We start from the raw sequence: 21,102 nt of genomic DNA, 5'->3' as shown, positions 1-21,102 counted from the left end.
AAACTCCACACAGACAGTGACCCGAGCCGGGAATCGAACCCAGGCCCCTGATGCTGTGAGGCAGCGGTGCTAATCACTGTGCCACTGTGCCACCTCGATACTGTTTTACGCTGGACATCATTGCCACGCCACAGTCAACCTGATCACAATTGTCAGATTAAACTGGGTACTTGGTCAAACAATCAGTTGAAAATGACTGTGATGTAGACGGCATATTTCTCCAATTTATAGCTTTTAAAAATGCAAACAGACAATTAACCAACAAAAAATAATAGCGTGTTTAAAATTTACTCACGGCAACTGGGATCTTGATTTGATCTTTAGCGAGTTTGCTTTGTCTGATCGCAGACTGAAGTCCAAGTGTTGCACCTAACTTTGATGTCTTTCTTTCCAAAACAGCCGCTTTTTATGTGATTATTGTCATCAGTCCACTTTCAGCCAGAGTCTGCTATTGGCTGGGGGGATGTGCTCATCAAAACATTACCAAAGTGACCATCCAATGGTCTTACTGAGTTTGGGCTGGATAAACATTAACTTTTGGGAATAATGTACAGGCAGGGAAGCCAGCCTCTTTGAATTAATTTTCTGTGAACAATTAAAGATACGTACATGGGGCGCAGTGTCATTGGTTGTTGTGCATATACTGACCAGTGCACATGTGCAGATTGACAGCAATGGCCATATTCGTGGCCATCTCGCATTGGCTGGAGGCAGTGTGCAGAATTTTCTGGGGTTTTTTGTCTACATGTCAACTTGGGTGAGAAAAGTGGTGCATGGTCCTACGGTGGAATTGATGGGTTTTCCCGCCATTTATTTACTCAATTTTAAAAACATTCCCATGGGTTTCATGCCACTTCTGTGGCAGGCGGATTCCTTAATCAGCAGGGTGGGGGTTGGGCAGGGAGGTGGTGGTTCTACTTAAAGCGCGCCCCAGTGCTCCCCAGCACTTGTTCCAAATCCAACATGGAGAATGGCTACAAGGAAGTCTGCACCAAGATTTTCAGAGGGTACCCTCATCAGCATGCTGAGTGCCATGGGAGGAGAGGCGCCACATCTTGTACCCGCAGAGGCGGACGCGACAATCAAACGAGGTGACCAAGCCCGCACGGGAGGCAGCAGCACTGCTGGGAATCACCAGCTCCCTGCAGAGCAGGATGGGCCTCCAGTGCTGGGAGAGGATGAATGAACTCCGTTCAACCAGGGTAAGCCACTCTTCTCATCTGTCACCACTTACCCATTCACATGCCCATCACGCATCCACTGCCAACTCAAGGGACGCCATCACTCGCTCTCCCACGCACTTCCTCAAGTCCCCTGCAGCTTGTCTCCCCATCAACTCCCTGCTCTCTCTCTCATACACCACACATGGCAGTCCTCCTTACCATCTGCCCTGGCATGGGGCCTGTTTACACTCTTCCCATCCCTTTTCCTGCAAGACAAGCTGGCACATAATAAAAAAGAGAAACGCCAGGTGGGTGGAGGGACACCCAAGTTAAAAATCCTCTCGGCATTTGAGGAGGGAGCCCTCCAGCTGGCCAAGGGTGAGACGGGTGTGAAAAGACAAAATGAGGACCCACAACACTGTCATCCATCACACCAACTTAATGTGAGTTTTGTCTCTTCTTTCCTTATGCCTCTGCCACGCACTAATGTTATCTCCCTTCTCTTGCAGGCACATCAGGAAAGCAGCCCTATTCCCCCGCCAGCCAGGCACTAGAGTCCACCAGCGAGAAAGAATTCTCGGACATGGAGATAGGACAGGCATCGCACCTTTCACTGACACCCTCCCCCATCACAGACACACAAACCATGGTGGGACTTAGTAGTAGAGAGGCTTTGCTCCACAGCAGGCGGAGGCAGGAGCATCCCAAGGAGCCGGCACTCGGAGGAATGCTGGAGGCCGGGACTCTGCTGAACCCCAGTCAGGTGACGTGCCTCTGGACATGCCTCAGTTGCTGAAGCTCCAAAAGAAAAGTTGGGAACATCCGGAAGAGCTACACTCCTCGGGTTGAAAGGCCGAATGGAGGAGCCCCAACACCTTCTGTCGGAGCAGATTGTGCCGGCACTCCAAAGTAGGCAGGTCAACACCACATGGTGGCGGATGTGGTAGAGACCTGGGCCGAAAATTTCCCACTCCGCCCACTAGGGAAATCGTAGCGTGTGGGACAGAAAATTTGGCGGACCATTGAAAGGTCCGTTGAGCTCAGGTGGGAATTTCTGGTCTTGGGGCGCGTGCAGTCAGAAAATCCCGCCCCTTGGTGCAAGACTTGTGCCCTGTACTGGCGGAGGGCATGAACTCTATGGTACATAAAGTGAACCCTATGGTGCAGGGTTTTAACTCCATGGTTCACGCATTTGTGGGCATCCAGGAGTGCCAAAGCCAGAGGATGGCGGGGCTTCACGCCTTCAGGCTAGCTGCCCCTCTATCCCAAGGTGGAAGTCAGGGGCTCGAGCTCGAGCAGCCATAGGGAGGAGGGGAAGCCGGTGCATGAGTGGGTGGGGCCTACCACCCAGGAGACTCTGGGAGTGTTCTGTCCATCTCACTCCCCTCTTCCTGTGACTGAAATATCTCCAGCCCCACACACCGAGGAGGGTGACACCATCGCATACCAGCTCCCCAAAAACAGGCCAGGGCCCTCCAGGTCTTGGACCTCCAGAGGACACCTGCCAAGACAATAGGGCATGGCAGAAAACAGCGAACATGATATTTTTTTCTCTCTGAGTCCTTGGCACTTTATTCCTCAAGAGGTGGCGGAAACAAAATCTTTGATTATATGTAAGGCAACGATAGATAAATTCTTGATAAGCAAGGGGGTGAAAGGTTATTGGGGGTAGGCAGGAGTGAGGTAACAATCAGATCAGCCATGATTTTATTGAATAGCAGAGATGGATCCAGGGCCCAAGTGGCCTATTCCTGCTTCTAATTTGCATGTTTGTATGAAGAAACTCCAATACAGCGACATTCTGAGAGAAAGTTTGCTCATAAAATGCTCTCTGAGTAAATGTTCTCTTTGGGATAACGCTCATTTAATAAAGATTGTCACTGAGAACAGATTGAACCTTGGTGGTTTAAAGGAAATATTGGAAAGAAAAGAGATCTCTAAAAGAAAATGGGTCAACACAAGTCACCGATTATCAGGTTGTTTTACAAAGAGGAATGCTTGCCCCAAGAAATTATTGGAGACCCTAGAAGCGGGACATCTTGTGCTCTGATCAGTAGTAAGAGATGTGGATGGCACAGTGATATTGTCACTGGACTGATAATCCAGAGACCCAACATAAGGCCACCAGGTTCAAGTTCCACCACAGCAGATAGCGAAATTTGAATTTAATTTTTAAAATCTGGTATTAGAAGTCTAATGGTGACCATGAAACTAATGTCCATAATGTCTGGAAATCTGCAGTCCTTACCTAGGCTCTGACCTACATGTGACTGCAAACCCACAGCAATGTGGTTAACTCTTAAAATTTAGGGATGGGCATCTAATGGTCGCCTTGCGATTAACAAAATGGAAACCAATTTTTTTTCTTTTGATTGTTTTGAAATTAATTATGTTATAGATTTTTTGTTTAAAAAGAAAGGGGAATCTGTTAATGGTTGAATTATGTTGTTAACAATACACAGGTGATGGGCATTGACTGATTAAGGACCGAGAGCCCACATAAAGAGAGTCTGGGCCATTATCACAGAAAACCTACAGTGCAGAAGGAGGCCATTTGGCCTATCGAGTCTGCACCAACAACAATCTTATCCCAGGCCCTATCCCCACATTACCCCACTAATCCCCCTAACTACACATCCTGGGACACTGAGGGACAATTCAGCATGGCCAATCAACCTAACCCACACATCTTTGGACTGTGGGAGGAAACTGGAGCACCCGGAGGAAACCCACGCGGACACGGGGAGAATGTGCAAACTCCACACAGACAGTGACCCAAGCCGGGAATCGAACCCAGGTTGTTGGAGCTGTGAGGCAGCAGTGCTGACCACTGTGCCTCCGTGCCACCCAGGGGGTGTTTGAGGGGTTGTCTGACCCGACAGTCTGTCCCTCTACAATGGTTACATTATCGACTGGGTGGCCTTGGAGAGGGAGCATGCGGTGTCCACTCGTACGCTTCAAGCCTTTTGCAAGTGGTGGGCAGCTCAGAGGTTGGGGTGCATCATTACCCCCAGGTAAAATATTTTAGTTTAGTTAACTAAAACTTCCTTTCGACATTTTGTTTTTGTTACATTGCCCCACCAGTCTCCCCTCTCATTTTTGTTTAATTTATTGATCTTTTTATTTTATTCAAAAGAGTATAAAGAGAGTCAGCTGGGATACTGAGTTGGCAGTTAGGAGCAAAATGCTGCACCCTGTGAATAAACCAACTAACAATAAAAGATCTGTATCTGGTTTCATGCTTCACCATCTGGCTTGAGATGACGTGTTATAGAAGCACCAGGTTTCTGATGTTCTGATCGAGTAGCAAAAAGGAATTCTGGACAAAATCCAAATTGATCACATTTACAGTTTCTTGAAGTGAAATGTATCTCTGCCACTCACCTCGGATACACCCTGTGGCTGTGAGGTCCACATTCTCGCCACTCTCTGGGTAAAGGGGAGGCAATGGCCTGGTGGTATTATCGCTTGACTATTAATCCAGAAACCCAGCTAATGTTCTGGGGACCTGGGTTCAAATCCCACCATGGCAGATGGTACAATTTGGATTCAATAAAATATACCTGGAATTAAGAATTTGAAGTTCATTTATTAGTCACAGGTAGGCTTTCATTAACAATGCAGTTACTGTGAAAATCCCCCAGTCGCCACACTCCAGTGCCTGTTCAGGTACATGGAGGGAGAATTTAGCATGGCCAATGCACCCAGTCAGCACATCTTTCAGACCGTGGGAGGAAACCGGAGCACACCCATGCGGACAATATGTAAACTCCACACAGACAGTGACCCAAGTCGGGAACTGAACCCAGGTCCCTGGCAGCTGTGAGGCAGCAGTACTTGCCACTGTGCCGCCCGTGCTGATAACCATTGTCAATTGTTGTAAAAACCCATCTGGTTCACTAATGTCCTTTAGGGAAGGAAATCTGCCGTCCTTACCTGGTCTGGCCTACATGTGACTCCAGAGCCACAGTGGTTGACTCTCAACTGCTCTCCAAAGGCAACTAGGGATGGGCAATAAATGCTGGCCAGCCAGCGATGCCCATGTCCCATAAGTGAATTTTTTAAAAAGAGGTTTCTTCTAATTGGATGCAATAGTGACTATCTTACATTTAGGCCACTAGTTCTGGTCTCCAGACACAAATGGAAATATTTGTTCGACATCTACTCTATCAAACCCTTTCACAATGTTTAAGATCTCTCTCAGGTCATCCCTCAGGCTATTATTTTCTATCGAAAAGAATCCAGCCTGTTAACTCTGGATGCACAAATTAATCCAGGAGTTTCACAGTAGCCTTAGTGACAGCAAAATCTAACAGGAAGGTAGATAGTGCAGTACAACCATTTCCAGTGTATTCAATATGAACACATTGAGTGCACAATGTCAATAGTTTTTTTATTCTTTCAAGGCATGTGCGCCTCATTGGCTGGGCCAGCATTGTTGTCCATCTCTAATTGCCCTTGAGGTGAGTGGCTTGTGCAACCATTTCACAGGGCAGTTATAAGTCAACCACATTGCTGTGGGTCTGGAGTTACACATAAACCAGACCCCGTAAGGACGGCAGATTTCCTACCCTAAAAGGCATTAGTGAACCAGGTGGATCTTTACAGCAATAGTTTCAATTCCGTTTTTTAATTAAATTAAAATTCCATCCGTTGACATGATGGGTTTTGAACCCATGTCCACTGGGCATCCAAATCCAGTGATATTACCAACATGCCACCGTCTCCCCTCAAAATATAGGTATGAGCCAATGAACAGGGCAGCATGGTGGCACAGTGGTTAGCACTGCTGTCTCACAGCGCCAGGGACCAGGATTCATTTCCGGCTTCAGGTCACTAAATGTGTGTGGAGTTTGCACATTCTCCTCGTGTCTACGTGGGTTTCCTCCGGGTGCTCCGGTTTCCTCCCACAGTCCAAAGATGTGCGGATTAGGTTGATTGGCCACGCTAAATTGACCCTAGTGTCAGGGGATTAGCAGGGTAAATATGTGGGGTTACAGGAATAGTGCTTGGGTGGGACAGAGGTCGGTGCAGACTCGATGGGCTGAGTGGCCTCCTTCTGTACTGTAGGGATTCTATTCTATGAAACAGACTCCAAAGAAAGCTGTTACATCTAAGTAACACCTGAACATGTCTCCTGTACAGCCCAATAAGATTTATGACAAGCATACTGCGTTTAGAATTCAGATTGCTCACACTCAGTGAATGAATGATCGGTTAATATGTTGGTGGTGGTGTTAACTGAGGGAGAATGTTGGCAGAACACAGTTGATGGCCTTGTCTCCTTTCAGTAGAGTGATAGGAACTACAGTACCAAGTGGCGTCCCTCTTTAATGTTTGTGTGTGTGAATGTTGTTGGGATGGGTCTCTCTGTGCTGTGAGTGTATGAGGGTGGGAAAACGGGAGCCATAACCTATCCCAGGATCTATCTGGAGGAATCGCCCCGTCCCAGTGCAGAGTAAAACTCTGTCTGAAGTGAGGACTCAGTACAAGAGTTAAGAGTCGAACATGTGCTAATGGAACTTGCCCAACTACCTCCGACCAACAGAAGTATGAAATAAGGGCTTCGAGGCTGCGATACTCAGTAATTATCATTCTCAAAAATCAAATCATTCCTCTTCCCTTTGAAAAGAAAAACAGAAGCAAGATATATCAGTTTGTCAACTGCAATATCTGTACCAAAAAAATATTACATCAATGGACATTATCCGTATTCAACGTGGCTTATTTAAAAAGCAAGAACATGTAATAACAACCCCTTATCAAGCTGCTTATTATCCATTTAAATCATGTTCCTAGCATCAGCTTGCACAGAGCAGTAAGGCCAGTGAATAGAAACAGACAATGCTGGAATAACTCAGCAGGTCTGGCAGCATCTATGGAGAGAGAAATTGGAGTTAACATTTTGAGTCCGTATGACTCATCAGAGCTATAGAGAGATAGAATTGTGATGAATGATATACAGGGACAGGGGCAGCTGGAGAAGAGTAGAAGGTCAGTGGAAGCTTGAAGAGATTGTAACAAAGATGTGTAAGTTATGAAACAGAAGAAGCGTTAATGACAGGAGAAGGTGCTGGTAGTTGCATAAAGATATCAGAATGTGAGAATAAAGGTCAGTGCTCAGTGAAAGCAAAACTTAAGAACAAGTGACAGATGGCCCAGTGGGGGAAGGGAATTTTGCTTTGGGATAAAAATATTTTGGATATATAAAAAGAAGGGGTAAAGATGGAAGAGAAAGTTCACTTTCTAAAGTCATTGAATTCAATGTTGAGTCCTGAGGGCTGTGACATGTCTAATCGGAAGATGAGGTGCTGTTCCAGTTGCACTGGGCTTCACTGGCGCTATGCAGTTGGCCGTGGATAGACATGTAAGCATGAGAGTAAGATGCTGAGTTAAAATGGCAAATGGCAGGAAGGTTGGTGTTCTTGTGGACTGAGAGAAGGCATTCCACAAAGCGGTCAACCAGTCTGCTTTTAGTCTTCCCAATGTAGAGGAGAGCAGCGAATTCAATAGATTACTAAACAGAAAAGGCGTTAATGACAGGAGAAAATGCTATCAGTAGCATAAAGGTAAATATCAGAATATGTTAATAAGAGAATAAATGTTTTTTTGAATTCACTGATGGAATGTGAGCATTGCTGACTGGGCCAGCATTTATTGCTGATCCCTAACTGGCCTCCATTTCTGAGGGCATTTAAGAGTCAACTGCATTGCTTTGGGTCTGAAGTCACATACAGGCCAGACCAGGTAAGGATGACAGATTTCCTTCCCTAAAACCAGATGGATTTTTACAACAATGGTTTCATGGTTATTGTTAGACTTTTAATTCCAGATTTTGTTCTTTTATTGAATCAAATTTCACCATCTGCCATGGTGAGATTTGAACCCAGGTCCCCAGATCTTGCCCTGGGTTTTTGAATTACTAGTCCAGTGACAATACCACTATGCCACTGCCTCCCCTTAAAGGTCAATGCTCAGTGAAAGCAAAACCTCTGAGCAAGTGACAGATGGCTGCTGGACCAGGATCCGATGTAGGTCAGTGAGCTTGGGAGTGATTGGTGAAAGATGGGAGCTTGGATGAGCTGAAGTCTACAGTGAGTGGAATATGGGAGATCGGCCAGGAAAGTGTTGGAAAAGTCAAGTCAAGAGGTAACAAAGAAATGAATGAGAGTTTCAGTAGCAGATGCGTACAATGTTGTGCTCATTCACTCCCAATACTCTGATATCCCAATATGTCTGTAGCTAGAAAGACACCTGGGAATAAGATTCACCTTGAGAAATCAGGCTGCCATCATATACCTCACCCCATGGTCACCACCAGTGATGATACCATTCATATAGCATAGCATTATTTTAATTAACCTGTTTTAATACATGGGGAATGTTTCACTTAGATAATATCAGCACTCGAATTCCTGTCAGTTTCACACCTTCTGAGCATGAATAAGGACCCTGTGTACTACCAGCTTCACTCAACAGGACTGTTTCTCTCTCCCCCTCTCTCAGGTTTATCGCTGTGTTGATCCCATTGAATTACAACAGGAAGCACGTTGATCTCCGGCAGATTGTCCTGATCTCCATGACTTGGATCTTGGCGTTTGCTGTTGCCTCACCAATTGTCTTTGGTCTGAACAATGTTCCCGGCAGGGATCAGACCGTGTGTCGATTAGAGGATGACAATTATATAATTTACTCTTCTGTCTGCTCCTTCTTCCTCCCCTGCCCAATTATGCTGCTCTTATACTGTGGAATGTTCCGGGGCCTCAAGCGATGGGAGGAAGCACGGAAACGCAAGCTAAGACATAACTTGCACGGGTTCAGGAAGATTAACGGGGACCCCGCAGAGCCGCAGAGTCCTCCTCCTCTAATAGAACGAAGTCCGGCACATGTCAAACGTGAAGAACTGCATCTCTTTCCAAAGTCAGATTGTGATTTATCGAGACAGTTCGTGGACCGGTCCATACAGACTGTAACTTTTTCAGAAGTCAAGTACGTTCAGTCACGCCCAGCCAACAGGAGGAAGCGTGCAAAGATTAATGGGAGAGAGCGCAAAGCAATGAAAGTCTTGCCCATTGTTGTAGGTAAGTCTCTGTCCTGTCTGACTTTGCGTCTGTCACCAATTCATTTTCACTCCAATGCTACTTCCAGTATTGCATTAAAAGTAGAATCTTACAGCACAGGAGATCACTCAGCCCATCATATGTATGCATATGATAGCTCTTTGATAGAGCTATCCAATTAGTCCCACAATCCCCTGCTCTATGACCATAACCCTGTGAGATTTTCTCCTTTGAGTATTTACCCAAGTTCCTTTTGGATTTTACTGTTGAATCTGTTTCCACTGCCCTTTCAGATGATGCATCGCAACAAAATTAAAAATTTATCTTAATCTTCCCTTTGCTTCTTTTAGCAATTGCCTTACATCTGTGTCCCCTGTTGACTCTCCTGCCAGTTTCTCCTTATCTTCTCTCTCAAAGCCTTTCATGGTTTGGAACACCTCCATTAACTCTCCCTTTAACTTTCTCTGCTCTAAAGCAATCATAGTATTTTCCGTCTGTCCACCTAATTGAAATCTATCTTCCCTTACAAAATCTAGTCTGCACCTCTTTAAGGCCATGACAACCTTCCTAAAGTCTGGTGCCCATGAAGAATTGGACATAGTACTCCAGCTGGGGATCAGCCAGTAATTTATTAAATGCATCTTTAATTAATCTATTCTATCAAATATTTGTAACAGCTACTCAGCTAATATTCTGGGGACCCAGGTTCGAATCCCGCTACGGCAGGTGAAATTTGAATTCAGTAAAAAGTATCTGGAATTTAGGACCTACTGATGACCATAAAACTATTGTCAATTTTCGGAAAAACCCATTTGGTTCACTAATGTCCTTTAGGGAAGGAAATCTGCCGTCCTTACCCGGTCTGGCCTACATGTGACTCCAGAGCCACAGTCATGTGGTTGACTCTCAGCAGCCCTCGGGCAACTAGGGATGGGCAATAAATGCTGGCCAGCCAACGACGCCCATGACCCACGAATGAATAAAAAGAAACACTGATTTGAATATTCTCACCAGGTTTCTCAAGCTTCTAGAAGTTAGTGGAATCTCAGTGACACGTTTTTCAAATGCAGTAACATGCCTGTTTGAATGAACACAGGGTGATAATTGGATATGTTAGTGTGAATTTGATGACCCAGTTTCTGGATGAAATCTATGTATAAACTTCCAGACAGTAGGTGTTAAAGATATCAGCTACCGTTGACATCTTTAGTCAATGTTTTACCAATAAAAACATCCAGTGCAGACAAACGTCCGTGCTTTCTGGCACATGGTGAGGAGTTAGTTTAATATTTTCTTTCTGTTACCGAATAGCTTAAAGTGATGAGGTGGCAGGTCAGGTTTAATCCCCAGTCAACAGAGTCAACGCACTGCACGCAGGGAGCCGGTGATGCTCAAGAGTTCAGACTAATCTTGCATCTGATCCAATAATCCCAGCAGATAGGATGTGTGCTATACTCAGTAGCAGCATGCTGAGGGCACAGGGCTAGCCTTTAACAGTTTGGGGTATTAAGCCAGAAAAGGCTAGTCTCTGTACTGAGTGCTGTTCACCGAGAGATGTATTTGCTCAGGATCATTGACTCAGACCTTGCGTGTTAATTTAGGAGGGATTTCCCTCCCACCTCTCCCCACCTGCAAAGACTTTGTATCAAGCAGATGACAGGTTCAGGTCCTGTTCCAGAGGGGCTGAATTTCATGAGGTGCCACGCTGCACTGTCTAGATGGGGTAGCATTGAGCGTCATAGAGTCATACAGCGCAGAAAAAACCCTTTGGCCCATCGAGTCTGCACCGACAATAGCTACCACTAAAAGCGTGCTAATCCCATTTTCCTGCACTTGCCCCATATCCTTGAATGTTATAATGTTCGGGTGAATCAGTTTTAAGGGACTGCTGAACTGTTGGAAGATCAGTACTGAGGGAATGCTGCATTGTTGGAGGGGCAGTGCTGCTTAGTGGGAGGGCAGTACTGAAGGTGTGCTGCAGTGCTGGAAATTCAACACTCAGGAAGTGCTTTGCTCCAGGTGGAACAGTACTGAGGGAGGGCTGCACTGTCAAAGGGTCAGTGCTGATGGTGCACTGCACAATTGGAAGCTCAGAATTGATGTAGCCCTGAAATCCCGGGCACAGCACTGAGAGGCGGCACGGTAGCACAGTGGTTAGCACTGCTGCTTCACAGCTTCAGGGACCCGGGTTCGATTCCCGGCTTGGGTCACTGTCTGTGTGGAGTTTGCGCATTCTCCTCGTGTCTGCATGGGTTTCCTCCGGGTGCTCCGGTTTCCTCCCACAGTCCAAAGATGTGCGGGTTAGGTTGATAGGCCATGCTAAAAATTGCCCTTAGTGTCCTGAGATGTGTAGGTTAGAGGGATCAGTGGGTAAATATATAGGGGTATGGGGGTTTGGCCTGGGTGGGATTGTGGTCGGTGCAGACTTGATGGGCCGAATGGCCTCTTTCTGTACTGTCGTGTTTCTATGGTTTCTATGAGAGAGCACCTCACCATTAGGGACAATACTGAGGGAGTTCTACACTGTCAAAAGGGGAGCATTGCGATGGCATTGCTCTGTTGGAAGTGTCATCTTTTGGATGAGATGTTTCAGGCAGTTGTAAAATGTTCCACAGCTAGTATTTGAAAAAGAGCAGGGCGAGTTCTTCCCAAGATCCAGGGGCCAATATTTATTCACCACCAACATCACTGAAGCAGATTATCTGGTCAGGGCTGTTTGTGGATCTTGCTGTGTGGAAATTGGCCGTCACATTTTTAATATTTACTGAATGATATCTGCCACCACCAAATTCCCCACCCTTTACCTCCTCGGGGCAGCACTGTCTTCACCGTCTCTCACAATTCTGTCAACACTTCACATCTCATGGACAAATAAAAAACAACTGCTGAGTTGTGCCCAATGACAAACATAACCCCATCCCTCACAACTCTCACTTGTGGTGGAATTTCCCAATCGTAAATCTATTGGGAAAGGAATCCCAGGGGATCTGGCAGCCAGTGTCAGATTCACCACCTCATGGAACCAACACCCCCCCTGCCCGCAAAACAGATCATAAAAATATAGATCACAACAACAACAGCAGCTTGCATTTTGATAGTGCCTTTAATGCCTTTAAGAAACAGTCCCTTGAAGTTTCAGGAGTGTTATCAAAGCAGTATTTGCTACTGAACCAGGAAGGAGTTATTGGGGAAAGTATTCAAAAACTTGAACATCTTGAAGGAGAGAGAAAGGTTTGGGATGGGAATCCCAGTTCTTGGAGCCCAGGCAATTGAATGAATGGCTGCCAATGGTGGAGCAACTGAAATTGGGAATGGGCATGAGGTTAGAATTGGAGGAGCACAGAGATCTTGGAGGCTCGTAGGGCTGAAGGAGGTTACAGAGATAGGGAGGGGCGAGACCATGAGGGATTTTAAAAAAAGGATAAGAATTTTCAAAATCGAGGTGATGCATAACCAAGAGCCAATACCGGTCAATGGGTGAAAAGGGTGAAAGGGGCTTGGTGCGAGTTAGGACACAGCTCGCAGAGGTTTGGGTGACCTCAAGTTTACAGAGACTAGAATGTTGGAGACCAGCCATTCATGCATTGGAATATCTGAGTCTAAAGAGTAATGAAGGCATGAGAGTTTCAGCAGGATGATGAGCTGAGACATGCAAGATGGGCGATGTTATGGAGGTGGAAATATGTGGGTCTCAGTGACGGAGAGGAAGTGCATTTGGAAACTTAGCTCACGGTCAAATCTGGACACTGATTTCTACAGTTTACTGTGGGTGTAAATTTATTTTTGCTCCTCCGTTCTTTGATCTTCCTCAAAGGTCAAAAAAGGTGAAACAAAACTATACCACCCAGCCAATCCTCCCTTGTAGAATCTGCAAACATCGGTTGATGCGTTCTCACTGTGATTGAGGTCGCTGGTTTCATCTGTCGCATCGGGAGATAAGAAAGGGCAACTGGGAAAAGGCTCTTATTCCAAATCAGGGAAGTGGTTGTTCAAAATTCAGCCTCTTCACAAAGCAGAGTGGCTGAGATTGGCTGTTTAATAGAATCATAGAATCCCTACAATGCAGAAGGAGGCCATTCAGCCCATCGAGCCTGCACTGACAACAATGCCACCCAAGCTCTATCCTCGTAACCCCACTTATTTACCCTACTAATCCCCCTGACACTGAGGGGCGATTTAGCATGGCCAATCAAACTAACCCACACATCTTTGGACTGTGAGAGGAAACCAGAGCACCCGGAGGAAACCCACGCAGACACGGGAAGAACGTGCAAACTCCATATAGATAGTCACTCGAGGCTGGAATTGAACCCAGGTTCCTGGTGCTGTGAGCTAGCAATGCTCACCACCGTGCCACCGTACCGCCCCACACGAAATGAGACAAAAAGGACTGACCCGTGTTGCTGGATGCCAATCAAATCAGACTAATCAGCAACTTCCCATGAGTACCCAACGGTTAATCACATGCCTGTTCCTTACTCTGTCACATGAGATGATCCTTCTCAAGATACCAGGCTGCATTAGGCTGAGCTGGGGAAATCTCATTAAAGAGCTTTCTAAGTGCAAGGCTATTAACGATTGAAAGTGGTCATTTGAAGCAGAATGGTGGTTTAATCATTTTGGAAGGCATTTAAATTAGTAATATAGGCAGAGTTTTAAGGGGAAAAATAGGACATTATGTGGTTTATGAGGCTAGAATTCCCGAACATCCCACATTATTCCATATTTACCTTTCAAAGGACATTGCAGCTTATTTCTATCCTGTAGGACTGAATTAAGATCAAGTCCTCAGTAACCCTTCTTAAATAATGAATTCTCTGTGAAGGTGAGGAGCTGTGAACAATTAAATTATTTGTTGAATGTTTGTTGAACTGTGATTCTTTCAGAGACTGATCCCCAGAGACCAACAAATACCTTGAGAAGATGAGAGGGACAGGAGAGCAGATTTTTTTCCCTGTTATTACAAATGATCAGTTTGACAGCAGTGCAGTGTTGTATTAGATTTAAGTTATGATGACAAATGCACAACTGGGGTGAGGTCTCTCGAGGGCTCTCCCACTCTGACATGTAAATAGTTTCCCAACAAATTTATGCCAAAGATTTGGCAGTAGGACAGGAGCCACTCTGGGGAAATTCACACTTGGGTGAAATGGCACCTTTCATAACTATTAATTTATAGATAGGATGTCACTTAGCTAGATTAATGCCCAGCACTAGATATGGAAATCTACCCAATAGATTATCAACTTAAATTATCAATAGTATTTCACAAGCATCACATTATTTTTTCATTCATGGGACATGGGCGTCGCTGGCTGGCCAGCATTTATTGCCCATCCCTAGTTGCCCTTGAGAAGGTGGTGGTGAGCCGCCTTCTGGAATCGCTGCAGTCCACGTGCTGTGGGTTGACCCACAATGGCGTTAGGGAGGGAATTCCAGGATTTTGACCCAGCGACTGTGAAGGAGCGGTGGTATATTTCCAAGTCGTGATAGTGGGTGACTTGGAGAGGAACGTGCAGGTGGTGGTGTTCCCATTTATCTGCTGCCCTTGTCCTTCTAGATGGAAATGGTCGTGGATTTGGAAGGTGCTGTCTAAGGATCTTTGGTGAACTGTTGCAGTGCACCTTGTAGATAGTACACACTGCTGCCAATGAGCATCGGTGGTGGAGGGAGTGGATGTTTGTTGCCAATCAAGCGGGCTGCTTTGTCCTGGATAGAATGAAGCTTCTTGAGTGTTGTTGGAGCTGCACCCATCCAGGCAAGTGGAGGGTATTCCATCACACTCCCGACTTGTGCCTTGTAGATGGTAGATAGGCGATGAGTTACTCATCGCAGTATTCCTAGCCTCTGACCTGCTCTTGTAGTCATTGTGTTTATGTGGTAAGTCCAGTTGAGTTTCTGGTCAATGGTAGCTCCAAGTTTTATTCAAATCACATCCTGACTTGGAACTATATCACCGTTCCTTCATTGTCATTGGGTCAAAAACTGCAACTCCTTCCCTAACAGTACTGTGGATTACAGCGGGTCAAGAAGTTTGCTCACTATTACCTTCTCAAGGGCGATTAGGGATAGACAATAAACTCTGGCCTTGCCAGCAACACCCACATCCGACAATGAATATGAAAAGGAGGGATATGGCAGGTTAATGAAAATTACAGCCACACTGATGGCTTGCTTTTTACAGTGACACAAGGAAGTGTTTAAATGAAAAAATGCTCATGTCCTGGTACCCAGGAACTATCACATCACACCTGCTAAAAAGTCTCTCTAGATGTTCATCCACATCTCCTGAATTTGCTGAAACACTCAGCCCTCCTCCTTACTATGGACCTTCCATTCTAAGCACTCCCCAGCCTCTGAGTTCAATTTACATCTTCACTCGCTACCTTTCAAACTCTATCCTCTACTGACACAGTGGTTAGCACTGCTGTTTCACAGCACCAGGGACCCGGGTTCGATTCCCGGCTTGGGTCACTGTCTGTGTGGAGTTTGCACATTCTCCCCGTGTCTGCATGGGTTTCCTTCAGGTGCTCTGGTTTCCTCCTACACTCCAAAGGTGTGCTGGTTAGGTGCATTGACCCGAACAGGTGCCGGACTTTGGCGACTGGGGGAATATCACTTCATTGCAGTATTAATGTAAGCCTTACTTATGACTAATAAATTAACTTTAACTTTTGTGGAAATTGTGACCATGAAACATCTTGATATTTATTTTTGTTCTGTCCTTGAGATTTTCTATATAATTATTCCTTCTTCAGTTTCTGCAGCCTCTCCTTATAATGCATTGTTTATTCCCAATCCTCAGCTCTCAGTTTGGTCACTCAGTCGCTCACTGCACACTCCTCCACTGCCATAGTCTCTCTCAGAACTCGACCCAGACTCTAAGTGGGGTTAAACCAGAGCCACTTGCAAAGTGGGAATCACTTTGTGAAATGTGGACCTGATCCCTCCGGTTCCACAACCTCCCTCTAGACTCATGCCACACATTATCTGAACAACTTCATTTTATTGATAAATGTAAGATTGAGGTTGTGGCTATGGCTCACCAAGTAGCACACCTGTCTTGAGTCACAAATCCCAGCTTCCATAGGTTCAAGGTGAGGGGGGGAGGTTTAACACGGATATCAGAAGGAGGTATTTTACACAGAGGGTGCTGGGGGCCTGGAATGTGCTGCCGGGCAAGGTGGTGGAGGCAGACACACTGGGAACGCTTAAGACTTATCTAGATAGCCACATGAACGGAGTGGGAATGGAGGGATACAAAAGAATGGTCTAGTTTGGACCAGGGAGCGGCGCGGGCTTGGAGGGCCGAAGGGCCTGTTCCTGTGCTGTATTGTTCTTTGTTCCAGTCCCACACCAGGGCTTGAGCTTAGAAATTCAGGCTGATGTCAGAAAGATGGTACTGTGGGAGCCCTGCACTGTTGGAGAATCAGTACTGAAGGAGAGATGTACTGTCGAAGGAGGAGTATATTGTTGGAGGGTGTAATGACTTTAATTAGGCAATTGAGATGGGCCTGTTACAATATGAATTCCCTGATTAAGGGCCAAATTGATGGGCCAATCAGGGAGCCTCTTGCTTTGTATTTAACCAGGAGTGTCAGTTCCTCTGGGACTCTGAGTGTAGACTGCAAACTGAAAGCACTCTGTGTGCTGTTATCAGACTTGTAAATAATGGGATTTTTGGTGAAGGGACTTCTGCTCCTGAGGACTTATTACAGAGGGCTAGTATTGAAGGAGTATTGCATTGTTGGAGGGACTCTTCTGAGGGAGTGCTGCACAGTCTGAAGGGCAGTAATGAAGGAGTGTCATCAGACTGTGGATGGGCAAGTAATGAGGGAGGACTGTACTGCTAAAAGGTCAGTGCTGAAGGAACCCCGCACTGTTTGATGTGTTACCTTTGGGGTGAGATAGCAAATGACGGCTCTGTTCCCCCTACCCTGGTGAATATAAAAGTTCCCATTACACTATTTCAAAATAGAGCTGTGGTGTTCTCCCAGGTACCAGGGAATAAATACCAATATTGATTTCCTCAACCAACACAGAATCCCTACAGTGCAGAAGGAGGTTGTTTGGCCCATCGAGTCTGCACCGACTATTCGACAGAGCATCTTACCCATGCCCAGATCCTTGCCCTATCCCCGTAACCTCACATAGTTACCCCACTAATCCCCCTAACCTACACATCTTGGGACACTAAGGAACAATTTAGCATGGCCAATCCACCTAACCTGCACATCTTTGGATGTGGGAGGAAACCCACGCAGATGCAGGGAGAACGTGCAGACTCCGCACAGTGACCCAAGCCGGGAATTGAACCCAAGTCCCTGGTGCTGTGAGGCAGCTGTGCTAACCACTGTGCCACCATGCTGCTCCTGAAACATCTAAAACCAGTTCTTTTTATTCAGTCACTGTGTGTACATGTTGCTGGTAAAACCAGAAACTATTGCCCTACCTAAATTACCCTTGGGAAAGTGATAGGCCGCCTTCTTGAATACAGTTGAATGGCAGACCAGTTCAACAGTCAGTGCAGAGTCAACCACATTGCTGTCGGTCTGGAGTCACCTGTGGGCCAGGCCAGGTAAGGACAGTAGTAAACCAGATGGGTTTTTATAATAATCTAAGGATTCATGGTCACCATTGTGATGCTACCTTTTTTTTCAATTGACTGATTTTAAATTCCCCAGTTAGCCAATGGGATTTGAACTCATGTCTCTCAATCTTTCGTCAAGGCATCCAGTAGTCCAGTAATGTAGCAACGATGCTCCTGTACCTCTATCTGATTATCTGATCATTTTCTCACCTGTTTGTGGTATCCTGGTGTGTGGAAATGGGCCACCACAAAAAAGCACAACATTTTGATTGGGAATCTGGATTGGCTTCAGGGCCAGTGAGAGAGTGGAATCAGTGGGATATTAAAGGGAACTAAAAGAGAGAACGGAATGACAGTGAGTGGGATATTAAAGTGTACGGGCAGTGAGGGGGGAGAAGGATCAGATTGGGTGGGAGATTAATGGATAGAGTGAGGGGCGGCACGGTAGCACAGTGGTTAGCACTGCTGCTTCACAGCTCCAGGGTCCTGGGTTCGATTCCCGGCTCGGGTCACTGTCTGTGTGGAGTTTGCACATTTTCCTCGTGTCTGCGTGGGTTTCCTCCGGGTGCTCCGGTTTCCTCCCACAGTCCAAAGATGTGCGGGTTAGGTTGATTGGCCGGGTTAAAAATTGTCCCTTAAAGTCCTGAGATGCGTAGGTTAGAGGGATTAGCGGGTAAAATATGTGGGGTTAGGGCCTGGGTGGGATTGTGGTCGGTGCAGACTCGATGGGCCGAATGGCCTCCTTCTGCACTGTAGGGTTTCTATGATTCTATGATTCTATAACAGGACAGTAAGACTTTACTAGGCAGGATATTAAAGGAAGTTTGTTTAGAGATGGGTGTCTTACTCTTGGCTAGTTCGTTCAGATATTTTTCTTGAACTCTGTTGATTTGTCCTTTTAAAACCGGTAGGTGGCACTGGATACCGCAAAGGCAATGGGCCCTGATAACATTCTGGCAATAGTGCTGATGACTTATGCTCCAGAACTTGCTGCTCCCCTAGCCAAGGCTCTTCCAGTATAATTACAACACTGGCATGTATCCAACAATGTGGAAAATTGCCCAGGTAGGTCCTGTGCACAGAAAGCAGGACAAATCCAACCCGGCCAATTACCACCCAATCAGTCTACTCTCGATCATCAGCAAAGTGATGGAAGGGTCATCAACAGTGCTATCAAGCAGCACCTGCTCAGCAATAACTTGCTCAGTGACGCCCAGTTTGGGTTTCGCCATGGTCACTCAGCTCCTGACCTCATTACAGCCTTGGTTCAAACATGGGCAAAAGAACTGAATTCCAGAGGCGAGGTGAGAGTGACAGTCCTTGACATCAAGGCCACATTCGACTGAGTGTGGCATCAAGGAGCCCTAGCGAAACTGGAATCAATGGGTATCAGGGGGGAAAACTCTCCACTGGTTGGAGTCATACCTGATTCATAGGAAGATGGGTGTGGTTGTGGAGAGTTAGTCATTTCAGCTCCAGGACATCTTTGCAGAGGAGTCCCTCAGGGTAGTGTCCTAGGCCCAACAATCTTCAGCTGCTTCATCAATGACCTTCCCTCCGTCAAAAGGTCAGGGATGTTTGCCGATGATTGCACAATGTTCAACACCATTTGCGACTCCTCAGTTGCTGAAGCAATCCATGTTCAAATGCAACAAGATCTGGACAATATCCAGGCTTGGGCTGACAAGTGGCAAGTAACATTCGCACCACACAAATGCCAGGCAATGACCATCACCAATGAGAGACACTCTAACCACTGTCTCTTGACATTCAATGGTGTAACCATCACTGAATCCCCCACTGTCAATATCCTTGGGATTACCATTGACCAGAAACTCAACTGGACTCACCACATAAACACAGTGGCTACAAGAACAGGTCAGAGGCTAGGAATACTCCAGCGAGTAACTCACCTCCTGACTCCCCAAAGCCTATCCGCCATCTACAAGGCACAAGTCAGGAGTGTGATGGAATATTCCCCACTTGCCTGGATGGATGCAGCTCCAACAACACACAAGAAGCTTGTCACCATCCAGGACAAAGCAGCCCGCTTGATTGGCACCACATTCACTCCCTCCACTACTGGCGCTCAGTAGCAGCAGTGTGTACTATCTACAAGATGCACTGCAGCAATTCACCAAAGATCCTTGGACAGCAGCTTCCAAACCCACAACCACTTCTATCTAGAAGGACAAGGGCAGCAGATAAATGGGAACACCATCACCTGCAAGTTCCCCTCCAAGCCACTCACCATCCTGACTTGGGAAATATATCGCCGTTCCTTCGCAGTTGCTGGGTCAAAATCCTGGAATTCCCTCCCGAATGGCATTGTGGACCAACCCACAGCACTTGGACTGTAAAGTTTCAAGAAGGCAGCTCACCACCACCTACTCATGGGCAAATAGGGATGGGCAATAAATGCTGGCCAGCCAGCGATGCCCATGTCCCACGAATGAATAATAAAAAAAAATATTCTTATTGTTTGAAAATATTTTGCTATGGTTCACCTCCTCTCACTTCATCACATTAACATCGAGTTGGCTATTTTTCCCTAATTCGTTACTTTGGTTATTGCATTGCCTCTAATTCTGAATTATTACCTCAAACTGTATTATATTCTGATCACTCCTCCCACACTTATTTCTCTGATTTGCTTCGGTTCATTTGCCCGTGAAATTCTGTAGTAACGTGAACTGTTTTATAAATGAGGTATACGGTCAGTGGGTCAACATAGCAACACAGGAAAAAAGGGAGGCCATTCAATCTCTCAGACCTGTTCTACCATTCAATGAGATGACGGCTGGTCTGCTCCTTATCTCCAAATACCCACTTTGCCCGATATCCTTTAGTAGCATTGGATAACAAAAATCTATCGATCACCGTTTTAATTTAACAACTGATCTAGCACCAATTTCCATTTGCATTAGAGACTTCCAAACTCCAGCCACCCTTTGTCTGTGAAAGCATTTCCTAATTTCAACCCTGAAAGCTCTGGTGGCATGGTGGCACAGTGGTTAGCACTGCTGCCTCACAGCACCAGGGACCCGGGTTCAGTTCCCGGCCTATGTGGAGTTTGCACGTTCTCCCTATATCTGCGTGGGTTTCCTCCGGATGCTCTGGTTTCCTCCCACAGTATGAAAGACGTGCTGGTCAGGTGCATTGACCCGAACAGGCGCTGGAATGTGGCAACTAGGGGAATTTCACAGTAACTTCATTGTAGCGTTAATGTAAGCCTACTTGTGACACTAATAGATATACTTTACTTTTTCTAATTGTTAGACTATGTGCC

At 46.1% G+C, this 21,102-nt stretch overlaps 1 protein-coding gene across 2 annotated transcripts in view; it reads left to right on the top strand.

Moving 5' to 3' along the window:
- The window catches only part of LOC144499189 (D(4) dopamine receptor-like), a 48,602-nt gene that overhangs the window by 21,113 nt on the left and 6,387 nt on the right, over window positions 1-21,102 (top strand). For both annotated transcript variants that reach the window (XM_078221291.1, XM_078221290.1), the window contains one exon: window positions 8,670-9,244. In XM_078221291.1, the coding sequence (XP_078077417.1) occupies window positions 8,670-9,244 (575 nt within the window). The remainder of the gene's footprint in view (window positions 1-8,669; window positions 9,245-21,102) is intronic.

Source organism: Mustelus asterias, chromosome 9, assembly GCF_964213995.1.
Source record: "Mustelus asterias chromosome 9, sMusAst1.hap1.1, whole genome shotgun sequence".
In the NCBI taxonomy this organism is placed as follows: domain Eukaryota; kingdom Metazoa; phylum Chordata; class Chondrichthyes; order Carcharhiniformes; family Triakidae; genus Mustelus; species Mustelus asterias.
Note: the sequence above shows the minus strand (reverse complement) of the source record. Positions and strands in the feature narration are given on the sequence as shown.